The sequence below is a fragment of the Heptranchias perlo genome, chromosome 23, assembly GCF_035084215.1.
Source record: "Heptranchias perlo isolate sHepPer1 chromosome 23, sHepPer1.hap1, whole genome shotgun sequence".
Taxonomy (NCBI): Eukaryota; Metazoa; Chordata; class Chondrichthyes; order Hexanchiformes; family Hexanchidae; genus Heptranchias; species Heptranchias perlo.
The window spans coordinates 3,893,738-3,920,803 of NC_090347.1; the positions used below are offsets into that span (position 1 = coordinate 3,893,738).

Here is a 27,066-nt window from a genome sequence, read left to right on the forward strand (position 1 = left end):
CCCCCGCATCAAATCTCACCCGGACGTGCGCCTGCTGTCCAGTCGGAAGTCGCCGACTTCTCGCTGTCCAGGGGGCCCTCCTGAAACGAGCGTTAGGCGTCTTGCATATGCAGATCGGGGCCTTTACACCGGTTGTAGGACCCCCGGTCAAAATTGGTCAGCAAATGGCCGGAGCTTGCACCCCGCATGGCGTGCTCCGCCCACTTGCTCCCTGGTCTTGAGTGGCATGACCAGCAGTCCTTAAAGGGCCGGTTAGAGGTCGTTCAAATAAAGGTTCCATTTCTGTGGAGCCAGTAAGAGCAGGAGCACTAGTGCCCCCCTCCTTTATATCACACCGGAGGCACTAGTGCCCCCTCCTTTATATCACACGAGTGGTACTAGTGCCCCCCTCCTTTATATCACACCGGAGGCACTAGCGCCCCCCTCCTTTATATCACACGAGTGGTACTAGTGCCCCCTCCTTTATATCACACGAGTGGTACTAGCGCCCCCCTCCTTTATATCACACGAGTGGTACTAGTGCCCCCTCCTTTATATCACACCGGTGGCACTAGTGCCCCCACCTTTATATCACACCGGAGGCACTAGCGCCCCCCTCCTTTATATCACACGAGTGGTACTAGTGCCCCCCTCCTTTATATCACACGAGTGGTACTAGTGCCCCCTCCTTTATATCACACCGGTGGCACTAGTGCCCCCCGCTTTATATCACACCGGTGGCACTAGTGCCCCCCCCTTTATATCACACCGGTGGCACTAGTGCCCCCCCCTTTATATCACACCGGTGGTACTAGTGCCCCCTCCTTTATATCACATCGGTGGCACTAGTGCCCCCCTCCTTTATATCACACCGGTGGCACTAGTGCCCCCTCCTTTATATCACACCGGTGGCACTAGTGCCCCCTCCTTTATATCACACCGGTGGCACTAGTGCCCCCTCCTTTATATCACACCGGTGGCACTAGTGCCCCCTCCTTTATATCACACCGGTGGCACTAGTGCCCCCTCCTTTATATCACACCGGTGGCACTAGTGCCCCCCCCTTTATATCACACCGGTGGCACTAGTGCCCCCTCCTTTATATCACACCGGTGGCACTAGTGCCCCCTCCTTTATATCACACCGGTGGCACTAGTGCCCCCCTCCTTTATATCACACCGGTGGCACTAGTGCCCCCCCCTTTATATCACACCGGTGGTACTAGTGCCCCCTCGTTTATATCACATCGGTGGCACTAGTGCCCCCTCCTTTATATCACACCGGTGGCACTAGTGCCCCCCCTTTATATCACACCGGTGGTACTAGTGCCCCCTCCTTTATATCACACCGGTGGTACTAGTGCCCCCTCCTTTATATCACATCGGTGGCACTAGTGCCCCCCTCCTTTATATCACACCGGTGGCACTAGTGCCCCCTCCTTTATATCACACCGGTGGCACTAGTGCCCCCTCCTTTATATCACATCGGTGGCACTAGTGCCCCCCTCCTTTATATCACACCGGTGGCACTAGTGCCCCCCCCTTTATATCACACCGGTGGCACTAGTGCCCCCTCCTTTATATCACACCGGTGGCACTAGTGCCCCCCTCCTTTATATCACACCGGTGGCACTAGTGCCCCCTCCTTTATATCACACCGGTGGCACGAGTGCCCCCTCCTTTATATCACACCGGTGGTACTAGTGCCCCCCTCCTTTATATCACACCGGTGATACTAGTGCCCCCCCCCCTTTATATCACACGAGTGGTACTAGTGCCCCCCCCTTTATATCACACCGGTGATACTAGTGCCCCCCCCCCTTTATATCACACGAGTGGTACTAGTGCCCCCCCCTTTATATCACACCGGTGATACTAGTGCCCCCCTCCTTTATATCACACCGGTGGTACTAGTGCCCCCTCCTTTATATCACACCGGTGATACTAGTGCCCCCCTCCTTTATATCACACTGGTGATACTAGTGCCCCCCCCTTTATATCACACCGGTGATACTAGTGCCCCCCTCCTTTATATCACACTGGTGATACTAGTGCCCCCCCCTTTATATCACACCGGTGATACTAGTGCCCCCTCCTTTATATCACACCGGTGATACGAGTGCCCCCCCCTTTATATCACACCGGTGATACTAGTGCCCCCCTCCTTTATATCACACCGGTGGTACTAGTGCCCCCCCCCTTTATATCACACCGGTGATACTAGTGCCCCCTCCTTTATATCACACCGGTGGTACTAGTGCCCCCCCCTTTATATCACACCGGTGATACTAGTGCCCCCCTCCTTTATATCACACCGGTGGTACTAGTGCCCCCCCCTTTATATCACACCGGTGATACTAGTGCCCCCTCCTTTATATCACACTGGTGATACTAGTGCCCCCTCCTTTATATCACACTGGTGATACTAGTGCCCCCTCCTTTATATCACACCGGTGGTACTAGTGCCCCCTCCTTTATATCACACTGGTGATACTAGTGCCCCCTCCTTTATATCACACTGGTGATACTAGTGCCCCCTCCTTTATATCACACTGGTGATACTAGTGCCCCCTCCTTTATATCACACCGGTGGTACTAGTGCCCCCTCCTTTATATCACACTGGTGATACTAGTGCCCCCTCCTTTATATCACACTGGTGATACTAGTGCCCCCTCCTTTATATCACACTGGTGATACTAGTGCCCCCTCCTTTATATCACACCGGTGGTACTAGTGCCCCCTCCTTTATATCACACCGGTGGCACTAGTGCCCCCTCCTTTATATCACATCGGTGGCACTAGTGCCCCCTCCTTTATATCACACCGGTGATACTACTGCCCTCTCCTTTATATCACACGAGTGGTACTAGTGCCCCCCCCTTTATATCACACCGGTGATACTAGTGCCCCCCCCTTTATATCACACCGGTGATACTAGTGCCCCCTCCTTTATATCACACCGGTGGTACTAGTGCCCCCTCCTTTATATCACATCGGTGGTACTAGTGCCCCCTCCTTTATATCACACCGGTGGTACTAGTGCCCCCTCCTTTATATCACACCGGTGGTACTAGTGCCCCCTCCTTTATATCACACCGGAGGCACTAGTGCCCCCTCCTTTATATCACATCGGTGGCACTAGTGCCCCCTCCTTTATATCACACGAGTGGTACTAGTGCCCCCCCCTTTATATCACACCGGAGGCACTGGTGCCCCCTCCTTTATATCACACCGGAGGCACTAGTGCCCCCTCCTTTATATCACACCGGAGGCACTAGTGCCCCCTCCTTTATATCACACCGGAGGCACTAGTGCCCCCTCCTTTATATCACACCGGTGGCACTAGTGCCCCCTCCTTTATATCACACGAGTGGTACTAGTGCCCCCCCCTTTATATCACACGAGTGGTACTAGTGCCCCCTCCTTTATATCACACCGGAGGCACTAGTGCCCCCTCCTTTATATCACACGAGTGGTACTAGTGCCCCCCCCTTTATATCACACCGGTGATACTAGTGCCCCCTCCTTTATATCACACCGGTGATACTAGTGCCCCCTCCTTTATATCACACCGGTGGCACTAGTGCCCCCTCCTTTATATCACACCGGTGGCACTAGTGCCCCCTCCTTTATATCACACCGGTGATACTAGTGCCCCCTCCTTTATATCACACCGGTGGCACTAGTGCCCCCCCCTTTATATCACACCGGTGGTACTAGTGCCCCCTCCTTTATATCACACCGGTGGTACTAGTGCCCCCCTCCTTTATATCACACGAGTGGTACTAGTGCCCCCCCTTTATATCACACCGGTGATACTAGTGCCCCCTCCTTTATATCACGCCGGTGGTACTAGTGCCCCCTCCTTTATATCACACCGGTGGCACTAGTGCCCCCTCCTTTATATCACGCCGGTGGTACTAGTGCCCCCTCCTTTATATCACACGAGTGGTACTAGTGCCCCCTCCTTTATATCACACGAGTGGTACTAGTGCCCCCTCCTTTATATCACACGAGTGGTACTAGTGCCCCCCTCCTTTATATCACACGAGTGGTACTAGTGCCCCCTCCTTTATATCACACCGGTGATACTAGTGCCCCCCCCTTTATATCACACCGGTGGTACTAGTGCCCCCTCCTTTATATCACACGAGTGGTACTAGTGCCCCCTCCTTTATATCACACGAGTGGTACTAGTGCCCCCCTCCTTTATATCACACGAGTGGTACTAGTGCCCCCCCTTTATATCACACCGGTGGTACTAGTGCCCCCCCTTTATATCACACCGGTGGTACTAGTGCCCCCCTCCTTTATATCACACGAGTGGTACTAGTGCCCCCCCTTTATATCACACCGGTGGTACTAGTGCCCCCCTCCTTTATATCACACCGGTGGTACTAGTGCCCCCCTCCTTTATATCACACCGGTGGTACTAGTGCCCCCTCCTTTATATCACACCGGTGGTACTAGTGCCCCCCCCCCTTTATATCACACCGGTGATACTAGTGCCCCCTCCTTTATATCACATCGGTGGCACTAGTGCCCCCTCCTTTATATCACACCGGTGGCACTAGTGCCCCCTCCTTTATATCACACCGGTGGCACTAGTGCCCCCCCCTTTATATCACACGAGTGGTACTAGTGCCCCCTCCTTTATATCACACCGGAGGCACTAGTGCCCCCTCCTTTATATCACACCGGAGGCACTAGTGCCCCCCCCTTTATATCACACTGGTGATACTAGTGCCCCCTCCTTTATATCACACCGGTGATACTAGTGCCCCCTCCTTTATATCACACCGGTGATACTAGTGCCCCCTCCTTTATATCACACGAGTGGTACTAGTGCCCCCCCCTTTATATCACACGAGTGGTACTAGTGCCCCCTCCTTTATATCACACTGGTGATACTAGTGCCCCCTCCTTTATATCACACCGGTGATACTAGTGCCCCCTCCTTTATATCACACGAGTGGCACTAGTGCCCCCTCCTTTATATCACACGAGTGGTACTAGTGCCCCCTCCTTTATATCACACGAGTGGTACTAGTGCCCCCTCCTTTATATCACACGAGTGGTACTAGTGCCCCCTCCTTTATATCACACCGGTGATACTAGTGCCCCCCCCTTTATATCACACCGGTGGTACTAGTGCCCCCTCCTTTATATCACACCGGTGGTACTAGTGCCCCCTCCTTTATATCACACGAGTGGTACTAGTGCCCCCTCCTTTATATCACACGAGTGGTACTAGTGCCCCCTCCTTTATATCACACCGGTGATACTAGTGCCCCCCCCTTTATATCACACCGGTGGTACTAGTGCCCCCTCCTTTATATCACACGAGTGGTACTAGTGCCCCCTCCTTTATATCACACGAGTGGTACTAGCGCCCCCCTCCTTTATATCACACGAGTGGTACTAGTGCCCCCTCCTTTATATCACACCGGTGATACTAGTGCCCCCCCCTTTATATCACACCGGTGGTACTAGTGCCCCCTCCTTTATATCACACGAGTGGTACTAGTGCCCCCCTCCTTTATATCACACGAGTGGTACTAGTGCCCCCCTCCTTTATATCACACGAGTGGTACTAGTGCCCCCCCTTTATATCACACCGGTGGTACTAGTGCCCCCCTCCTTTATATCACACCGGTGGCACTAGTGCCCCCCCCTTTATATCACACCGGTGGCACTAGTGCCCCCTCCTTTATATCACACCGGTGGTACTAGTGCCCCCCCCTTTATATCACACCGGTGGTACTAGTGCCCCCCTCCTTTATATCACACCGGTGGTACTAGTGCCCCCTCCTTTATATCACACCGGTGGTACTAGTGCCCCCCCCCTTTATATCACACCGGTGGTACTAGTGCCCCCTCCTTTATATCACATCGGTGGCACTAGTGCCCCCTCCTTTATATCACACCGGTGGCACTAGTGCCCCCTCCTTTATATCACACCGGTGGCACTAGTGCCCCCCCCTTTATATCACACGAGTGGTACTAGTGCCCCCTCCTTTATATCACACCGGTGATACTAGTGCCCCCCTCCTTTATATCACACCGGAGGCACTAGTGCCCCCCCCCTTTATATCACACTGGTGATACTAGTGCCCCCTCCTTTATATCACACCGGTGATACTAGTGCCCCCTCCTTTATATCACACCGGTGATACTAGTGCCCCCTCCTTTATATCACACGAGTGGTACTAGTGCCCCCCCCTTTATATCACACGAGTGGTACTAGTGCCCCCTCCTTTATATCACACGAGTGGCACTAGTGCCCCCCTCCTTTATATCACACCGGAGGCACTAGTGCCCCCCTCCTTTATATCACACGAGTGGTACTAGTGCCCCCTCCTTTATATCACACCGGTGGTACTAGTGCCCCCCTCCTTTATATCACACCGGTGGCACTAGTGCCCCCCCCTTTATATCACACCGGTGGTACTAGTGCCCCCTCCTTTATATCACACGAGTGGTACTAGTGCCCCCCCCTTTATATCACACCGGTGGTACTAGTGCCCCCTCCTTTATATCACACGAGTGGCACTAGTGCCCCCCCCTTTATATCACACGAGTGGTACTAGTGCCCCCCCCTTTATATCACACGAGTGGTACTAGTGCCCCCTCCTTTATATCACACGAGTGGCACTAGTGCCCCCCTCCTTTATATCACACCGGTGGCACTAGTGCCCCCCCCTTTATATCACACCGGTGGCACTAGTGCCCCCTCCTTTATATCACACCGGTGGCACTAGTGCCCCCCCCTTTATATCACACCGGTGATACTAGTGCCCCCCCCTTTATATCACACCGGTGATACTAGTGCCCCCTCCTTTATATCACACTGGTGATACTAGTGCCCCCCCCTTTATATCACACCGGAGGCACTAGTGCCCCCCCCTTTATATCACACCGGTGGTACTAGTGCCCCCCCCTTTATATCACACGAGTGGTACTAGTGCCCCCTCCTTTATATCACACCGGTGGTACTAGTGCCCCCCCCCTTTATATCACACTGTTCCCCCGCACCTCCCCACCGGTGGTACTAGTGCCCCCCCCCTTTATATCACACCGTTCCCCCGCACCTCCCCACCGGTGTTACCCTTTAAATGTGATAGAAGTGTGAGTACTGTGGTTTGAATGAGTACGGTGGTGATTCGAGCAAGATCTTGTGTTGAACCCATGAAACTCCATTGCTGGAGATGTCTGTCCTCCCTCTGAGCTCCCAGCGATTGATCACTCTGTGCTTGTCACTGCAGGTCTGCCCTATGGATGGGAAGAAGCTTACACAGCAGACGGGATTAAGTATTTTATCAAGTAAGTGCTTCAGAGAATGTGCGAGGGCTAGCCACTGCGCTAGGTAATGCTGTGAAGTGCAGCGTTACAGAATGCCTGTGTACAGTGTGGTGATGTGTTTGAAGCTACTTTGCGCTGAGCCACGGATTAGTAAGAGTTAAATTCGCACCACGGTCTCCCCAAACCACTGAACTCTGCCACACTCCTACAGGGAGGTGCCAGCCAGATGCCGAGTGATTCTTCATGGCAACACCCCTGTGCATTTATATAACACCTTTAACATGGTAAAACGTCCCAAGTTGCTTCACAGGAGCGATTATCAAACAAAATTTGACACCGAGCCACATAAGGAGATATTAGGACAGGTGACCAAAAACTTGGCCAAAGAGATGGGTTTTAAGGAGCGTCTTAAAGGAGGAGAGAGAGGCGGAGGGGTTTAGGGAGGGAATTCCAGAGCTTAGGGCCCAGGCAGCTGAAGGCACGGCCGCCAATGGTGGGGCGATTAAAATCGGGGATGCGCAAGAGGCCAGAATTGGAGGAGGGCAGAGATCTCGGAGGGTTGTAGGGCTGGAGGAGGTTACAGAGATAGGGAGAGGCAAGGCCATGGAGGGATTTGAACGAGGATGAGAATTGTAAAATCATGGCACTCCTGGACCGGGAGCCAGTGCAGATCATCGAGCACAGGGGTGATGGGAGAACGGGATTTGGTGCAAGTTAGGATACAGGGCAGCAGAGGTTTGGATGAGCTCAGGTTTACAGAGGGTGGGAGGCTGGCCACGAGAGCATTGGAATAGTCATTGAGCTGTTGTCAGTATCATAGTAACAGAGTTTGGAATAAGTTACCAGGAAAGTCCAAGGAACCAGACAGTACTAAAGGCAATTGCAACAACAGCTTGCATTTATATAACACCTCTCTCATTCATGCTATCTCCTCACTCACACTATCTCTCAATCAAACTGACTCTTTCCTTGTTCACACTGTCTCTCACTCATTGATTCTCACTCACTGTCTCTCACTCACTCACTGTCTCCCACTCACTGTCTCTCACTCACTGTCTCTCACTCACTCACTGTCTCCCACTCACTGTCTCTCACTCACTCACTGTCTCCCACTCACTGTCTCTCACTCACTGTCTCTCACTCACTCACTGTCTCCCACTCACTGTCTCTCACTCACTCACTGTCTCCCACTCACTGTCTCTCACTCACTCACTGTCTCCCACTCACTGTCTCTCACTCACTCACTGTCTCTCACTCACTCTCATTCACTGTCTCTCACTCATTGTCTCTCACTCACTCTCATTCACTGTCTCTCACTCATTGTCTCTCACTCACTCTCACTCACTGTCTCTCACTCATTGTCTCTCACTCACTGTCTCTCACTCACTCTCACTCATTGTCTCTCACTCATTGTCTCTCACTCACTCTCATTCACTGACTCTCACTCATTGTCTCTCACTCACTCTCATTCACTGACTCTCACTCATTGTCTCTCACTCACTCTCATTCACTGTCTCTCACTGATTCTCACTCACTGATTCTCACTCACTGTCTCTCACTCACTGTCTCTCACTCACTGTCTCTCACTCACTGTCTCTCACTCATTGTCTCTCAATCACTGTCTCTCACTCACTCTCACTCATTGTCTCTCACTCATTGTCTCTCACTCACTCTCATTCACTGTCTCTCACTCATTGTCTCTCACTCACTCTCATTCACTGACTCTCACTCATTGTCTCTCACTCACTGTCTCTCACTGATTCTCACTCACTGTCTCTCACTCACTGTCTCTCACTCATTGTCTCTCACTCACTGTCTCTCACTCATTGTCTCTCAATCACTGTCTCTCACTCACTCTCACTCATTGTCTCTCACTCATTGTCTCTCACTCACTCTCACTCACTGTCTCTCACTCACTGTCTCTCACTCACTCTCATTCACTGACTCTCACTCATTGTCTCTCACTCACTGTCTCTCACTGATTCTCACTCACTGTCTCTCACTCATTGTCTCTCACTCACTGTCTCTCACTCACTCTCACTCACTGTCTCTCACTCATTGTCTCTCACTCACTGTCTCTCACTCACTCTCATTCACTGACTCTCACTCACCTCCCATCTTCCGCCGTCCATAAACTTGAGCTCATCCAAAGCTCTGCTGCCCGTATCCTAACTCGCGCCAAGTCCCGTTCTCCCATCACCCCCTGTGCTCGCTGACCTACACTGGCTCCCGGTCCGGCAACACCTCAATTTTAAAATTCTCGTCCTGGTTTTCGAATCCCTCCCTGGCCTCGCCCCCTCCCTTGATCCCCAATCTGTTCCACCTCCAGACCCAACTCCTGCTCTTGGAAACAAAGCAGTTGTTAAACTGTGCATTCTCAGAAAGGAAAGAAGAGAGAAACAGACCAGCTCTGTAATACCATCATTCTCACGCTGGTCAGTGCCTCGTTAATGCAGATATTTGATAAAAGAAAGTCAGGGCAAACATGTAGAATATAGAAGAACTACAGAAAGGTTAGAAAGGCTAAGGTGGACCTTGAAAGAAAATGATCAAAAATCGTAAAGGGTTTTCTGTAGCCATATTAATGGTATCATATGATACAGCACAGGAGGAGGCCATTCGGCCCGTCATGCCTGTGCCGGCGGAAGATTTGATTGGGGGGGCCAGAGAGAAGCACTCCTGCTCCTCCTGGCCCACAAGCAGTGCTGGAAGCGCACTTCCCTGCTGGGGCCGGCATCTCTCGCCTCCCCTTTAGCCTCCGGGTTTCCCGAGCCCTGGGCACAGGCATTTAAGAGGAGAGGAAAGGGCTGCTGCTTGATGAAAGGGGTAAGCTTGCAGCTTGGAGACAAAGTATTTGTTAAAATACTTTGTCTCAGAGGAGGTGGACGTTTAGATTACCCAACCACCAGAGGGGGTGTAGAATAGTTAGTGGAGGATGTAATTCAGAGAGCGAGATTGTACTTTTTATTTATTTGTTCTCTTGGTGTGGGCGATGATGGCAAGGCCACATCTGTTGCCCATCCATAGTTGCCCTGAGAGTTTGGTGATGGGTTGCCTTCCAGAGCCGCTGCAGTGCTTGTGCTGATGGCACTCCCGGGATAATGCTAGGTAGGGAATTCCAGGATCGCGACCCAGCGATGATGAAGAAGCAGCGGTACATGTCCGCGTCAGGGCGGTGTGCGGCTGGGAGGAGCACTGAGAGATGATCCCATGATGTTGCTGCCCTTGTCCTTCTCAGTGGTAGAGATTGCGGAGCTGGATGGGGCTGTCGAAGTAAGCTCGGGCGAGCTGCTGCAGTGCATCCTGTAGGTGGTACGCACTGCAGCCACGATGCGCCGGGGTAATGGAGGGGTGATAGTTATTGAGTGTAGTGGCAGGGGTACTGATCAAGTGGACTGTCTGAATTTGCTCAAACGAAATGCAGACAAATCGCCTGGACTTGATGGTTTACATCTGAGGGAAGCTGGGGAGGAAATAGTGGAGGCTCGGACTGTAATTTTCCAAATTTATTTGGCAGCAAAGTTGGGCCAGAGGGCCAATGTCACCAGGGATGAGAGGTTATAATCATGAAGAGCACGGTCCCACGAACAGCACAATGAGATAAATGACCAGGTAATCTGTTTTAGTGGTGTTGGTTGAGAGGTAAAGCGAGAGAAAGGGAACAGAGAAAGGAAAAAGGGAAGGAGAGAAAGAAAGAGAGAGAGAGAGAGTGGAGGAAACAAGAGGCACTGACAAAATGTGGGGGCAGGTGAGGGAAGTTTGTTGCTGCCTGCCCCCATATTGCCAGTCAGAGTACAAGGTGCAGAACCTCAGAAGAACATGAAGAGAAGAAAGTCAAACCAAACTGTTTAAAATGAACAACACTGGGGAAATTGTTCTTTAAAAATTGTTGAAATATGAAGGAAGGGGAAGCGTAGATAGCTACATGCTAGTGAACAAAAGACCTTCAGTGGAGCCACCTGACCCTTAGACTATAGGATCACAGAATGATACAGCACAAAAGGAGGCCATTCGGCCCATCGTGCCTGTGCCGGCTCTTTGAAAATGCTCCCAATTAGTCCCATTCCCCTGCACTTTCCCCTTGGACCTGTAATTTTTTTTCCCTTCAAATATTTATCCAATTCCCTTTTGAAAGTTACTATTGAATCTGCTTCCACCGCCCTCTCAGGCAGCGCATTCCAGATCATAACAACTTGCTGCGTAAAAAAATGTTTCCTCATGTCACCTCTGGCTCTTTTGCCGATCACCTTAAATCTGTGTCCTCTGGTTACCGACCCTTCTGCTACTGGAAACAGTTTCTCCCTATGTACTCTTATCAAAATATGGGACATAGAATGAATACTTTATTTATTAGATATTTGAACACAATAAATAAATACAAATAGTTGAAAGGAGCTAGCTGAAGACCTCAACAAAACGACCAATAAATCACACACTGCGTGCTCGGTGTGGCCACTGGACGTCTCTGACAGTACGCAGGCACAGAGTGGCTGCCGGTGATTTCTTTCAGTTGTTTACTGAAGCTCTTCCTTCTCTCCTCGGTTTCCACCCATTAGTTCACTGATTAAAGGAGTTTCACTGAGTTACCGTCGGAGGGCTCGAGAGGGACCATCTGGATAACACGTGACTGGCAGAAGCTGCATCGAGCTACCAGCTGGGCTCAGTGAGAGCCCTCCTTGTTTTTTTTTTTGATTGCGTTACTGCACCGTCGGGGACGTGTTAGGGGAGCCAGCTCAGTGTGTCAGCTGCGCTGCTAGAAGCTGCATCGAGTTACTGCGAGGCAGGTGCCACTCAGGTGACAGCAGCTGCTTGAAGTTACTGAAACCCTGGGTCCAAGGACAGTCCTCCAGTTTTTAAGTGACTAATTGATAGACATGCCAACCGAGGAAACTGGCAGAAGCTGACAACTGAGAACCAGTCCTGATTATAGGCCTGTGACAGGTGAAAATAAATACATACACTGTAAATGCAGTGGGACACAGGCTTGTCTTAACTTAACCTGCAGGTGCACCCAACATTCCAGGGGACAAACCCTAAAGTAGATGAAAGTGTAGTTGCAGCAATGGCAGATTTGGAATTCTTTCAAGCATGGGGACGGGATTGGAATTGTAAGCTGGCAACAGCTGCTGCAACTAAGGCCAGTTATTGACATGCATCATGTGCTTTATGCAGTGACCACATTCACAAACTAAACGTTTTTTGATGGTAACAAAAGGGTAAAATCAGGTTTCTTGGTGCTTTACTGACAGTTAAACTCAGGCGGGTCCAATATATCTCTGGGCCGCGATCCCAGCAGTTAGGACGTCAAGACCTTAGAGAGGGTGCGGAAGAGATTTACCAGAATGGTACCAGGGATGAGGGACTTTGGTTATGTGGAGAGACTGGAGGAGCTGGGATTGTTCTCCGTAGAACAGAGAAGGTTAAGGGGAGATTTGAAAGAGGTGTTCAAAATCATATGGGGTTTTGATAGAGTGAATAAGGAGAAACTGTTTCCAGTGGCAGGAGGGTCGGTAACCAGAGGACACAGATTTAAGGTGATTGGCAAAAGAACCAGAGGGAGTTGAAGAGAATTTTTTTTATGCAGCGAGTTGTTATGATCTGGAATGCGCTGCCTGAAAGGGCGGTGGAAGCAGATTCAATAGTAACGTTCAAAAGGGAATCGGATAAATACTTGAATAAGGAAAAGATTTACAGGGCTACGGGGAAAGAGCAGGGGAGTGGGACTAATTGGATCGCTCTTTCACAGTGCCAGCACAGGTGTGAGGGGCCGAACGGTATGATTTTTGTTTATTTGTTCATGGGATGTGGGCGTCGCTGGCGAGGCCGGCATTTATTGCCCATCCCTAATTGCCCTCGAGAAGGTGGTGGTGAGCCGCCTTCTTGAACCGCTGCAGTCCGTGTGGTGAAGGTTCTCCCACAGTGCTGTTAGGAAGGGAGTTCCAGGATTTTGACCCAGCGACGATGAAGGAACGGCAATATATTTCCAAGTCGGGATGGTGTGTGACTTGGAGGGGAACGTGCAGGTGGTGTTGTTTCCATGTGCCTGCTGCCCTTGTCCTTCTAGGTGGTAGAGGTCGCGGGTTTGGGAGGTGCTGTCGAAGAAGTCTTGGCGAGTTGCTGCAGTGCATCCTGTGGATGGTACACACTGCAGCCACAGTGCGCCGGTGGTGAAGGGAGTGAATGTTTAGGGTGGTGGATGGGGTACCAATCAAGCGGGCTGCTTTGTCCTGGATGGTGTCGAGCTTCTTGAGTGTTGTTGGAGCTGCACTCATCGAGGCAAGTGGAGAGTATTCCATCACACTCCTGACTTGTGCCTTGTAGATGGTGGAAAGGCTTTGGGGAGTCAGGAGGTGAGTCACTCACTGCAGAATACCCAGCCTCTGACCTGCTCTTGTAGCCACAGTATTTATGTGGCTGGTCCAGTTAAGTTTCTGGTCAATGGTGACCCCCAGGATGTTGATGGTGAGGGATTCGGCGATGGTAATGCTGTTGAATGTCAAGGGGAGGTGGTTAGACTCTCTCTTGTTGGAGATGGTCATTGCCTGGCACTTGTCTGGCGCGAATGTTACTTGCCACTTGCCACCTGGATGTTGTCCAGGTCTTGCTGCATGCGGGCACGGACTGCTCCATTATTTGAGGGGTTGCGAATGGAACTGAACACTGCAATCATCAGCGAACATCCCCATTTCTGACCTTATAATGGAGGGAAGGTCATTGATGAAGCAGCTGAAGATGAATCATAGAATCTAGATTCTATGATTCCTCCTTGTTTTCAAATCCATCCATGGCCTCGCCCCTCCCTATCTCTGTAACCTCCTCCAGCCCTACCACCCTCCCAGATCTCTGCGCTCCTCCAATTCTGGCCTCCTGTACATCCCCGATTTTAATCGCTCCACCATTGGCGGCCGTGCCTTCAGCTGCCTGGGCCCTAAGCTCTGGAATTCCCTCCCTAAACCTTTCTGCCTCTCTCTCCTCCTTTAAGACGCTCCTTAAAACCTACCTCTTTGACCAAGTTTTTGGTCACCTGTCCTAATATCTCCTTATGTGGCTCAGTGTCAAACTTTGTTTGATAATCGCTCCTGTGAAGCGCCTTGGGACGTTTTACGACATATAAGTGCAAGTTGTTTTTGTGTTCTGTACCGTTTCCATGATAGGATGAGGAACAGTGTACAGATTCTGTTCGTGCCGGTGTTGAGTGACACAGAGCTCCAGTGTCCCACTGTGGGAGGGGAGGCGAGGCGAGGGGGCTGCTGTATTAATTGACACTGAGACAACCCCCTCCTCCCCACAACAGGATATCGCTCACACACAGGAAGGCAGAACCATTGCCACAATTCGGGGTTCTGTGTAAAGAAAGGCAGGAGATACTTCAAAAAATAAAATAATAATTTCGAGTTACGTCGAGACTACAGCACAGAAACAGGCCATTCGGCCCAACTGGTCCATGCCGGTGTTTATGCTCCATGGCCTCGCCCCTCCCTATCTCTGTAACCTCCTCCAGCCCTACCACCCTCCCAGATCTCTGCGCTCCTCCCCCCCAACTTCATCTCACCCTATCAACATACCCTTCTATTCCTTTCTCCCTCATGTGTTTATCCAGCTTCCCCTAAATTTATCTGTGCTATTTGCCTCAACTACTCCTTGTGGTGGTGAGTTCCACATTCTCACCACTCTCTGGGTAAAGAAGTTTCTCCGGAATTCCCTATTGGATTTATTAGTGACTATCTTATATTTATGATCCCTAGTTCTGGTCTCCCCTGCAAGTGGAAACATTTTCTCTTCATCTACCCTATCAAACCCTTTCATATTCTTAAAGACCCTCTGTGAGGAATTCCTTATTTTCTGTGATTCTTGGACTCTGGACGAATAGTCAAGCAAAGAAAGTCACCCTCACTCAAGGTAATCAAAAGTAATTATTTAATGATGTTATCATTCATATGAGCATTCATGAAGCAAAATCAACATATGACTTTCCTTTTTAAAATCCCTCTATACACTTAGTAAATCGCAATGTTATTATGTAATGACTTAACGATTCACACACATCAGGCAAATCATTAATACAAGTACAACCTTTAAACCAAGGATTTTGCTTATCGGGTCTGAAGGTTGATCAGCTCCTCAGAACTCAAGGTCTTCTTCTTGCATGATGTTCAACTGCAGTGTGCGTTCTTTGTGACTGCTTATAAAATTTGTAGCAAAAACATACAATACAGCTGTCATATCACATTCCAAACGTACACAGTACAGATTATACAATTTGCAGGTTAAATCAACTACAGTTCAATGAACACATTGTGCATAATTACAGTTCATGACACTCTGGGGTGTCTCATCGCATTATACTCAATACAGATTATTGATTACAGATTGATTACAGGTACATTACAGATTCATTACAGGTACATTATAGCAATTTGAATTTTACATTCTGCCCGAGGGGGTTTTTCCCTGATTGCAGCCCCTCGGTATACAATGGCGGGAAGGCTCTAAACGGTTGCCTTTCCCCACAGAGCCTTTGCGGCGGCCGCACCCAGCCTCATTGCGTCCCTGAGCACGTAGTCCTGGACCTTGGAATGTGCCAGTCTGCAGCACTCGGTCGAGGACAGCTCCGTGCACTGGACTGCTGGATGGTGAGGTGAAGAGAAGAGAAGAGAGCCCCCCCGTTCTACTCTCAAAGTCTTCTTTTTAATATTGTTTTTTTACCAATAGGACATAGGATTGGGGAGGGTCATTCCTTTTGTCCAATCACTCCCTGTTGCTATGCCTCAATCATTAACATACTTAAATGATTGACAGTTTAGGCTTTGATCATGTGACTGGAGGTCCTTTGATGTAGAAAAGACCATGGGCTCGATTTTACCGTCGGGTTTCCTGTGGGTTTCCAGCGGGCGGGCCCCAAAAATCCCGATATCCAGTCACGTGACGGGATCCCGCCACGATCCCGCCCACTTCCGGGTTCCCCGATGACGTGCAGGGGTGCGTGCGTAGCCCCCGCTGGTGGGAATCCCGCAGGCAATTAAAGCCAGCGGGATGCCACTTGAGGTTATTTATTTCGCTTGTTCAGGTCATTAACTGACCAGATTAAGGGACTGTGTGTGATTTTGGGGAAACATGGGACTGTTTCACACACTGGGGGAAACACTCCTAGTTGAACTGGACGTGTTGCAGCCGTCAGCCTGTGGCAGCTGCAAAGGTCCATTTGACAGGTGCGGGGGGGGGTGGGGGGAGACCCTCACCCATTGCAGGAGGCCGCTCTGTCACTTGGGACAAAGTTTGGCCTCCACCACCCCCCTCCGGACGGTCAAAGTCACCAACCTGCACACTCACCCCGGGGTCCGGAGACATGTGCCTACCTTGCGGACCCCCTCAGATGTACATATTGCGGATGGGGCCGCCGTAGCTGCAGTCATGACCCCCTCGGAGGGCGAACAGCATCACCAGCCTCGCCATCCACGCCGTCCACCTCTGACACGTGGAGCTCCACAACAGAGTGCTGTGACACATCCACCTGTACAGCAGGAGGGAGGGCTACCGCAGAGAGAGACGCGTCGCAGAGGGCACTACCCTCGCCACAGGGTCCACAGACCGAGGCGCAGCTCCCTGGACCTCTCCGAGCAGCAGTGCACACGGAGGCTCAGATTCACTCAACATGTAGTCGTGGAGATCTGCAGGCTCTTTCATGCCGAGCTGCTCCTGGCTGGCCCCAGCACCATCTGCTTACCTGTCGCTGCCAAAGTCACCACTGCCCTCCACAACTTCTCCTCCGCATCCTTCCAGGGTGCAGCCGGCTACACTGCCGATGTCTCTCAGTCGTCTGCGCGGAAGAGCCCTGCAAATACACCTGCACCTACTCTGCAGTAACACAATGGGTGGCATCAGTGGTGGGTCCTCATAGTGATACCCAGGAGCGGGCATTATTGGACACAACGGACAGGATTCGCGGAGACATGGCAGTGGTGGTGCCAATATAATGTGTGATGTTTGTTGCTCTGAAATTCAATATAGGTAACACCCATGGCAAACCCTCAGACACCCTTGTGCATCCCCTTCATGCTCACGACACGTTTGCCTTACGCTTCCTACTGCACATATGCGATGCATGCCCTGTGGCTGCAGCACAGGTGGTGGCAGGTTGAGTGAGGCTGGCCGTGAAAGAGATGCATGAGAGGGTGAGTATGGGATAGAGCCATGAGATTGTATGAGGATTGGGTTGCGTGTTAGTGGCGGGATGAGTACTGGCGAGGTGAGTAGGTGCAGGTAAGATGAGGATGAGGTTTGAGTGGGTATGAGGGGTGATGTGACAGAGTAGTGTTGGCGGTGCCGAAGGAGATGTGGGGTGGGGGCAGTGTTGTGGCAGACGGAGTGTAGGGGAAAGACTACGTGTACTCACTGTGGCTGACCTACTGAGGTCATTGGTGCGCCTCCTGCACTGTATGCAGGTGGGCAATATGTTGGTGGCGCAGGTGACCCCCTCTGCCACCTCGAGCCAGGCCTTCTTGGTGGCAGAGGCAGGCCGCTTCCTCCCGCCCGCCAGGTGGAAGAGCTCTGTCCTCCCCCTCCTCCTCACCCCATCTAATGATACCTGGGGTGAGGCATCATTAAACTGGGAGCAGCCTTCCCCCTGGGCTGCTCCATGCTGTATTTTGTTCCATTGGTTGCAGCATCTGTCAGTGGAGGACTGCCCCTTTAACTAGAGAGCCTCCAGCTGACAGATCGTACTGCGCATGCGCAGCCCGCCCGACGCGCAGACCAGCAGCGCGGACCCCGGAGGAGCAGGTAAGTGATTCCAATTAGTGGATTGCCTGCTACGATCGCGCGGGCAACCCACTAATTTCGCCGGGCGCGGAGGCCACGCACCCGAAACCCAACCCGCCGGAAACCCGCAGGCCTGCTAAAATCAGGCCCCATGTGTTCGAACAATGGGTTGAAAAGGCCCCTTTACTCTCTCTGTTTATGGCCCTTCATGTGGAGATAGCCCCCTTACATTTCTACGCCCAGATATTCTTAATGGTCCTTACGTCTCCAATTTTGATTGCTTCAATGGCTTCAAATCCACTCCTTATACCATTTGACCATATGCTGGATGGATTACCACTTGATGTTTCACAAATCCCAGCTCTTTGAAGAGACTACCAGATAGGAATGAGAGACGAATGCCTTTTCACACCTATCATTGCCTTTCTGATCCGAGGCCTTTGATGTATGCTCTTGTTGCCTTTTCTTACATTGCCTCCTGCTGTGTTGAAAAGCTTGTGTTTCCAAAAGCCTATGTGTTTTGAAAGCCTGACAACCCTTCAAGCTCAATATTATCCATCCAGCTTATTAAATAATTCATTATTTAATAATCTTGATATCTATTCGCAGTACAATGTCTTCGATCCCGAAACTCAGACTTCTCCAATGCCATCAGCGTCAGTGAGGGAAAAACAGGATTTGCAGGAACACAGTTTACCACGTTAGTGTGTTTACAGGTTTCCAAATGTTTTTGTTTAAAAGGGGTACAGTTAACCCCGTTCCTTCAAATGTCTTTTGTGAAAGAAGTTTTGAACTCCGCACCTCTATCAGGTCACCCCTCAGCCTTCTGTTTTCTAGAGAAAAGAGCCCCAGCTTGTTCAGCCTTTCCTGATCAGGATTTCCTCTCAGTTTTGGTATCATCCTTGTGAATCTTCTTTGCACCTTCTCCAGTGCCTCTCTATCCTTTCTATAATATGGAGACCGGAACTGTGCACAGTGCTCCAAGTGTGGTCTAACCAAGGTTCTATACAAGTTTAATATAACTTCTCTGCTTTTCAATTCTGTCCCTCTGGAAATTCTTTCCATTCGGGTAAAGAGCGGCTAAATGAGCAGGACAAATGCTCCCTGAGTGTAGTAGGTCTGTCTGATGTTTAGGAGACACAGTCTGTGTCTGTGTTTGTGTTTATTTTGGGCACTGGGAGGCTCATGAATTTCCTGTTTTGGAGAACCTTGACAAAGTAGAGTGATGGTGGAAATGCCCCGCAGGACAGATTCTGGTTTTGATTTTTCACTGCCGTGTCTCTAGGGCTGATGAGGCTGTGTCAGTGAGCTGCCCAGTCTGTGCGTCTGCAGCAGTGTGGCCCGAAAGGCCTGGTCACAGAGCGGTACAGTGTCAGGCTCCACCCTGAGCGGTATTCACGTGTGCGCGGTGAGTTGTACAACATCCGCATTATGGCAGCCAGCGATCCCGCTGCCAATCGGTTATCCAGTGACAGCCACCCACCCTGCGCAGCGGTATGTCTACGTGGATACAGCAGAATAGCAGCAAGCTCAGCCATGGCGACCTCCATCTCTGACCAGACTGCTGATATTGGCTGGCTAGGCTCAAACATCAACAATGACCATTCAGAGCTCACTGAACCATTGCCCAGCAGTTACACCATAGTGTGATACTTTCTCATATACCTCACAACGTTAGTGTAACAATCTCTGATATACCCCACACCTCTCACTGTAACAATCTCTGATATACCCCACACCTCTCACTGTAACAATCTCTGATATACCCCACACCTCTCACTGTAACAATCTCTGATATACCACACACCCCTCACTGTAACAATCTCTGATATACCCCACACCTCTCACTGTAACAATCTCTGATATACCCCACACCTCTCACTGTAACAATCTCTGATATACCCCACACCTCTCACTGTAACAATCTCTGATATACCACACACCCCTCACTGTAACAATCTCTGATATACCCCACACCTCTCACTGTAACAATCTCTGATATACCCCACACCTCTCACTGTAACAATCTCTGATATACCCCACACCTCTCACTGTAACACTCTGATATACCCCACACCTCTCACTGTAACACTCTCTGATATACCCCACACCTCTCACTGTAACACTCTCTGATATACCCCACACCTCTCACTGCAACAATCTCTGATATACCCCACACCACTTACTGTAACACTCTCTGATATACCCCACACCTCTCACTGTAACAATCTCTGATATACCCCACACCTCTCACTGTAACAATCTCTGATATACCCCACACCTCTCACTGTAACAATCTCTGATATACCCCACACCTCTCACTGTAACAATCTCTGATATACCCCACACCTCTCACTGTAACAATCTCTGATATACCCCACACCCCTCACTGTAACACTCTCTGATATACCCCACACCTCTCACTGTAACAATCTCTGATATACCCCACACCTCTCACTGTAACAATCTCTGATATACCCCACACCTCTCACTGTAACAATCTCTGACGTACCCCACACCTCTCACTGTAACACTCTCTGATATACCCCACACCTCTCACTGTAACACTCTGATATACCCCACACCCCTCACTGTAACAATCTCTGATATACCCCACACCCCTCACTGTAACAATCTCTGATATACCCCACACCTCTCACTGTAACACTCTGATATACCCCACACCCCTCACTGTAACAATCTCTGATATACCGCACACCTCTCACTGTAACAATCTCTGATATACCCCACACCTCTCACTGTAACACTCTGATATACCCCACACCCCTCACTGTAACAATCTCTGATATACCCCACACCTCTCACTGTAACAATCTCTGACGTACCCCACACCTCTCACTGTAACAATCTCTGATATACCGCACACCTCTCACTGTAACAATCTCTGATATACCCCACACCTCTCACTGTAACAATCTCTGATATACCCCACACCTCTCACTGTAACAATCTCTGATATACCCCACACCTCTCACTGTAACACTCTCTGATATACCCCACACCTCTCACTGTAACAATCTCTGATATACCCCACACCCCTCACTGTAACAATTTCTGATATACCCCACACCTCTCACTGTAACAATCTCAGATATACCCCACACCTCTCACTGTAACAATCTCTGATATACCCCACACCTCTCACTGTAACAATCTCTGATATACCCCACACCTCTCACTGTAACACTCTCTGATATACCCCACACCTCTCACTGTAACAATCTCAGATATACCCCACACCTCTCACTGTAACACTCTGATATACCGCACACCTCTCACTGTAACAATCTCTGATATACCCCACACCTCTCACTGTAACAATCTCTGATATACCCCACACCTCTCACTGTAACAATCTCTGACGTACCCCACACCTCTCACTGTAACAATCTCTGATATACCCCACACCTCTCACTGTAACAATCTCTGATATACCCCACACCCCTCACTGCAACACTCTGATATACCCCACACCTCTCACTGTAACATTCTCTGATATACCCCACACCCCTCACTGCAACACTCTGATATACCCCACACCTCTCACTGTAACACTCTCTGATATACCCCACACCCCTCACTGTAACACTCTCTGATATACCCCACACCTCTCACTGTAACACTCTCTGATATACCCCACACCTCTCACTGTAACAATCTCTGATATACCCCACACCCCTCACTGTAACACTCTCTGATATACCCCACACCTCTCACTGTAACACTCTCTGATATACCCCACACCTCTCACTGTAACAATCTCTGATATACCCCACACCTCTCACTGTAACAATCTCTGATATACCCCACACCTCTCACTGTAACAATCTCTGATATACCCCACACCTCTCACTGTAACACTCTCTGATATACCCCACACCTCTCACTGTAACAATCTCTGATATACCCCACACCTCTCACTGTAACAGTCTCTGACGTACCCCACACCTCTCACTAACAATCTCTGATATACCCCACACCTCTCACTGTAACACTCTGATATACCCCACACCTCTCACTGTAACACTCTCTGATATACCCCACACCTCTCACTGTAACACTCTCTGATATACCCCACACCTCTCACTGTAACAATCTCTGATATACCCCACACCTCTCACTGTAACAATCTCTGATATACCCCACACCTCTCACTGTAACAATCTCTGATATACCCCACACCTCTCACTGTAACAATCTCTGATATACCCCACACCTCTCACTGTAACAATCTCTGATATACCCCACACCTCTCACTGTAACAATCTCTGACGTACCCCACACCTCTCACTAACAATCTCTGATATACCCCACACCTCTCACTGTAACACTCTGATATACCCCACACCTCTCACTGTAACACTCTGATATACCCCACACCTCTCACTGTAACAATCTCTGATATACCCCACACCTCTCACTGTAACACTCTCTGATATACCCCACACCTCTCACTGTAACACTCTGATATACCCCACACCCCTCACTGTAACAATCTCTGATATACCCCACACCCCTCACTGTAACAATCTCTGATATACCCCACACCCCTCACTGTAACAATCTCTGATATACCCCACACCCCTCACTGTAACAATCTCTGATATACCCCACACCTCTCACTGTAACACTCTGATATACCCCACACCCCTCACTGTAACACTCTGATATACCCCACACCCCTCACTGTAACAATCTCTGATATACCCCACACCCCTCACTGTAACAATCTCTGATATACCCCACACCTCTCACTAACAATCTCTGATATACCCCACACCCCTCACTGTAACACTCTGATATACCCCACACCTCTCACTGTAACACTCTGATATACCCCACACCCCTCACTGTAACAATCTCTGATATACCCCACACCTCTCACTGTAACACTCTCTGATATACCCCACACCTCTCACTGTAACAATCTCTGATATACCCCACACCTCTCACTGTAACACTCTCTGATATACCCCACACCTCTCACTGTAACACTCTCTGATATGCCCCACACCTCTCACTGTAACACTCTGATATACCCCACACCTCTCACTGCAACAATCTCTGATATACCCCACACCTCTCACTGTAACAATCTCTGACGTACCCCACACCCCTCACTGTAACAATCTCTGATATACCCCACACCACTTACTGTAACACTCTCTGATATACCCCACACCTCTCACTGTAACACTCTCTGATATACCCCACACCTCTCACTGTAACAATCTCTGATATACCCCACACCTCTCACTGTAACACTCTCTGATATACCCCACACCTCTCACTGCAACAATCTCTGATATACCCCACACCACTTACTGTAACACTCTCTGATATACCCCACACCTCTCACTGTAACACTCTCTGATATACCCCACACCTCTCACTGTAACAATCTCTGATATACCCCACACCTCTCACTGTAACAATCTCTGATATACCCCACACCTCTCACTGTAACAATCTCTGACGTACCCCACACCTCTCACTGTAACACTCTGATATACCCCACACCTCTCACTGTAACAATCTCTGATATACCCCACACCTCTCACTGTAACAATCTCTGATATACCCCACACCTCTCACTGTAACAATCTCTGATATACCCCACACCTCTCACTGTAACAATCTGATATACCCCACACCCCTCACTGTAACAATCTCTGATATACCCCACACCTCTCACTGTAACAATCTCTGATATACCCCACACCCCTCACTGTAACAATCTCTGATATACCCCACACCTCTCACTAACAATCTCTGATATACCCCACACCTCTCACTGTAACAATCTCTGATATACCCCACACCTCTCACTGTAACAATCTCTGATATACCCCACACCTCTCACTGTAACAATCTGATATACCCCACACCCCTCACTGTAACACTCTCTGATATACCCCACACCCCTCACTGTAACAATCTCTGATATACCCCACACCTCTCACTGTAACACTCTGATATACCCCACACCCCTCACTGTAACACTCTCTGATATACCCCACACCTCTCACTGTAACAATCTCTGATATACCCCACACCTCTCACTGTAACACTCTGATATACCCCACACCCCTCACTGTAACAATCTCTGATATACCCCACACCTCTCACTGTAACAATCTCTGACGTACCCCACACCTCTCACTGTAACAATCTCTGATATACCCCACACCTCTCACTGTAACACTCTCTGATATACCCCACACCTCTCACTGTAACAATCTCTGATATACCCCACACCTCTCACTGTAACAATCTCTGATATACCCCACACCTCTCACTGTAACACTCTCTGATATACCGCACACCTCTCACTGTAACAATCTCTGATATACCCCACACCTCTCACTGTAACACTCTCTGATATACCCCACACCTCTCACTGTAACAATCTCTGATATACCCCACACCTCTCACTGTAACAATCTCTGATATACCCCACACCTCTCACTGTAACACTCTCTGATATACCCCACACCCCTCACTGTAACACTCTGATATACCCCACACCCCTCACTGTAACAATCTCTGATATACCCCACACCTCTCACTGTAACAATCTCTGATATACCCCACACCCCTCACTGTAACAATCTCTGATATACCCCACACCTCTCACTGTAACAATCTGATATACCCCACACCCCTCACTGTAACAATCTCTGATATACCCCACACCTCTCACTGTAACAATCTCTGATATACCCCACACCTCTCACTGTAACAATCTCTGATATACCCCACACCTCTCACTGTAACACTCTGATATACCCCACACCCCTCACTGTAACAATCTCTGATATACCCCACACCTCTCACTGTAACACTCTGATATACCCCACACCTCTCACTGTAACACTCTCTGATATACCCCACACCTCTCACTGTAACAATCTCTGACGTACCCCACACCTCTCACTGTAACAATCTCTGATATACCGCACACCTCTCACTGTAACAATCTCTGATATACCCCACACCTCTCACTGTAACACTCTGATATACCCCACACCTCTCACTGTAACACTCTCTGATATACCCCACACCTCTCACTGTAACAATCTCTGATATACCCCACACCTCTCACTGTAACAATCTCTGACGTACCCCACACCTCTCACTGTAACAATCTCTGATATACCGCACACCTCTCACTGTAACAATCTCTGATATACCCCACACCTCTCACTGTAACAATCTCTGATATACCCCACACCTCTCACTGTAACAATCTCTGATATACCCCACACCTCTCACTGTAACACTCTCTGATATACCGCACACCTCTCACTGTAACAATCTCTGATATACCCCACACCTCTCACTGTAACAATCTCTGATATACCCCACACCCCTCACTGTAACACTCTCTGATATACCCCACACCTCTCACTGTAACACTCTCTGATATACCGCACACCTCTCACTGTAACAATCTCTGATATACCCCACACCTCTCACTGTAACACTCTCTGATATACCGCACACCTCTCACTGTAACAATCTCTGATATACCCCACACCTCTCACTGTAACAATCTCTGATATACCCCACACCTCTCACTGTAACAATCTCTGATATACCCCACACCTCTCACTGTAACAATCTCTGATATACCCCACACCTCTCACTGTAACACTCTCTGATATACCCCACACCTCTCACTGTAACACTCTCTGATATACCCCACACATCTCACTGTAACAATCTCTGATATACCCCACACCTCTCACTGTAACAGTCTCTGACGTACCCCACACCTCTCACTGTAACACTCTGATATACCCCACACCTCTCACTGTAACAATCTCTGATATACCCCACACCTCTCACTAACAATCTCTGATATACCCCACACCCTCACTGTAACACTCTGATATACCCCACACCTCTCACTGTAACACTCTGATATACCCCACACCTCTCACTGTAACACTCTCTGATATACCCCACACCTCTCACTGTAACACTCTCTGATATACCCCACACCTCTCACTGTAACACTCTCTGATATACCCCACACCTCTCACTGTAACACTCTCTGATATACCCCACACCTCTCACTGTAACACTCTGATATACCCCACACCTCTCACTGTAACACTCTGATATACCCCACACCTCTCACTGTAACAATCTCTGATATACCCCACACCTCTCACTGTAACAATCTCTGATATACCCCACACCTCTCACTGTAACACTCTCTGATATACCCCACACCTCTCACTGTAACACTCTGATATACCCCACACCTCTCACTGTAACACTCTCTGATATACCCCACACCTCTCACTGTAACACTCTGATATACCCCACACCTCTCACTGTAACAATCTCTGATATACCCCACACCTCTCACTGCAACAATCTCTGATATACCCCACACCTCTCACTGTAACACTCTCTGATATACCCCACACCTCTCACTGTAACACTCTGATATACCCCACACCTCTCACTGTAACAATCTCTGACTATACCCCACACCTCTCACTGTAACACTCTCTGATATACCCCACACCTCTCACTGTAACAATCTCTGATATACCCCACACCTCTCACTGTAACAATCTCTGATATACCCCACACCCTCACTGTAACAATCTCTGATATACCCCACACCTCTCACTGTAACACTCTGATATACCCCACACCTCTCACTGTAACAATCTCTGATATACCCCACACCTCTCACTGTAACAATCTCTGATATACCCCACACCTCTCACTGTAACACTCTGATATACCCCACACCTCTCACTGTAACAATCTCTGATATACCCCACACCTCTCACTGTAACACTCTCTGATATACCCCACACCTCTCACTGTAACACTCTGATATACCCCACACCTCTCACTGTAACAATCTCTGATATACCCCACACCTCTCACTGTAACAATCTCTGATATACCCCACACCTCTCACTGTAACAATCTCTGATATACCCCACACCTCTCACTGTAACAATCTCTGATATACCC

At 49.5% G+C, this 27,066-nt stretch overlaps 1 protein-coding gene across 4 annotated transcripts in view; it reads left to right on the forward strand.

The window, feature by feature from the left end:
• The window catches only part of stxbp4 (syntaxin binding protein 4), a 209,382-nt gene that overhangs the window by 167,260 nt on the left and 15,056 nt on the right, over positions 1–27,066 (forward strand). For 3 of the 4 annotated variants that reach the window (XM_068003828.1, XM_068003829.1, XM_068003831.1), the window contains one exon: positions 7,245–7,302. In XM_068003828.1, coding sequence (XP_067859929.1) covers positions 7,245–7,302 — 58 coding nt within the window. Of the gene's footprint in view, positions 1–7,244; positions 7,303–15,026; positions 15,181–27,066 lie in introns of all 4 variants that reach the window. The other variant, XR_010966940.1, reaches the window with a different exon arrangement.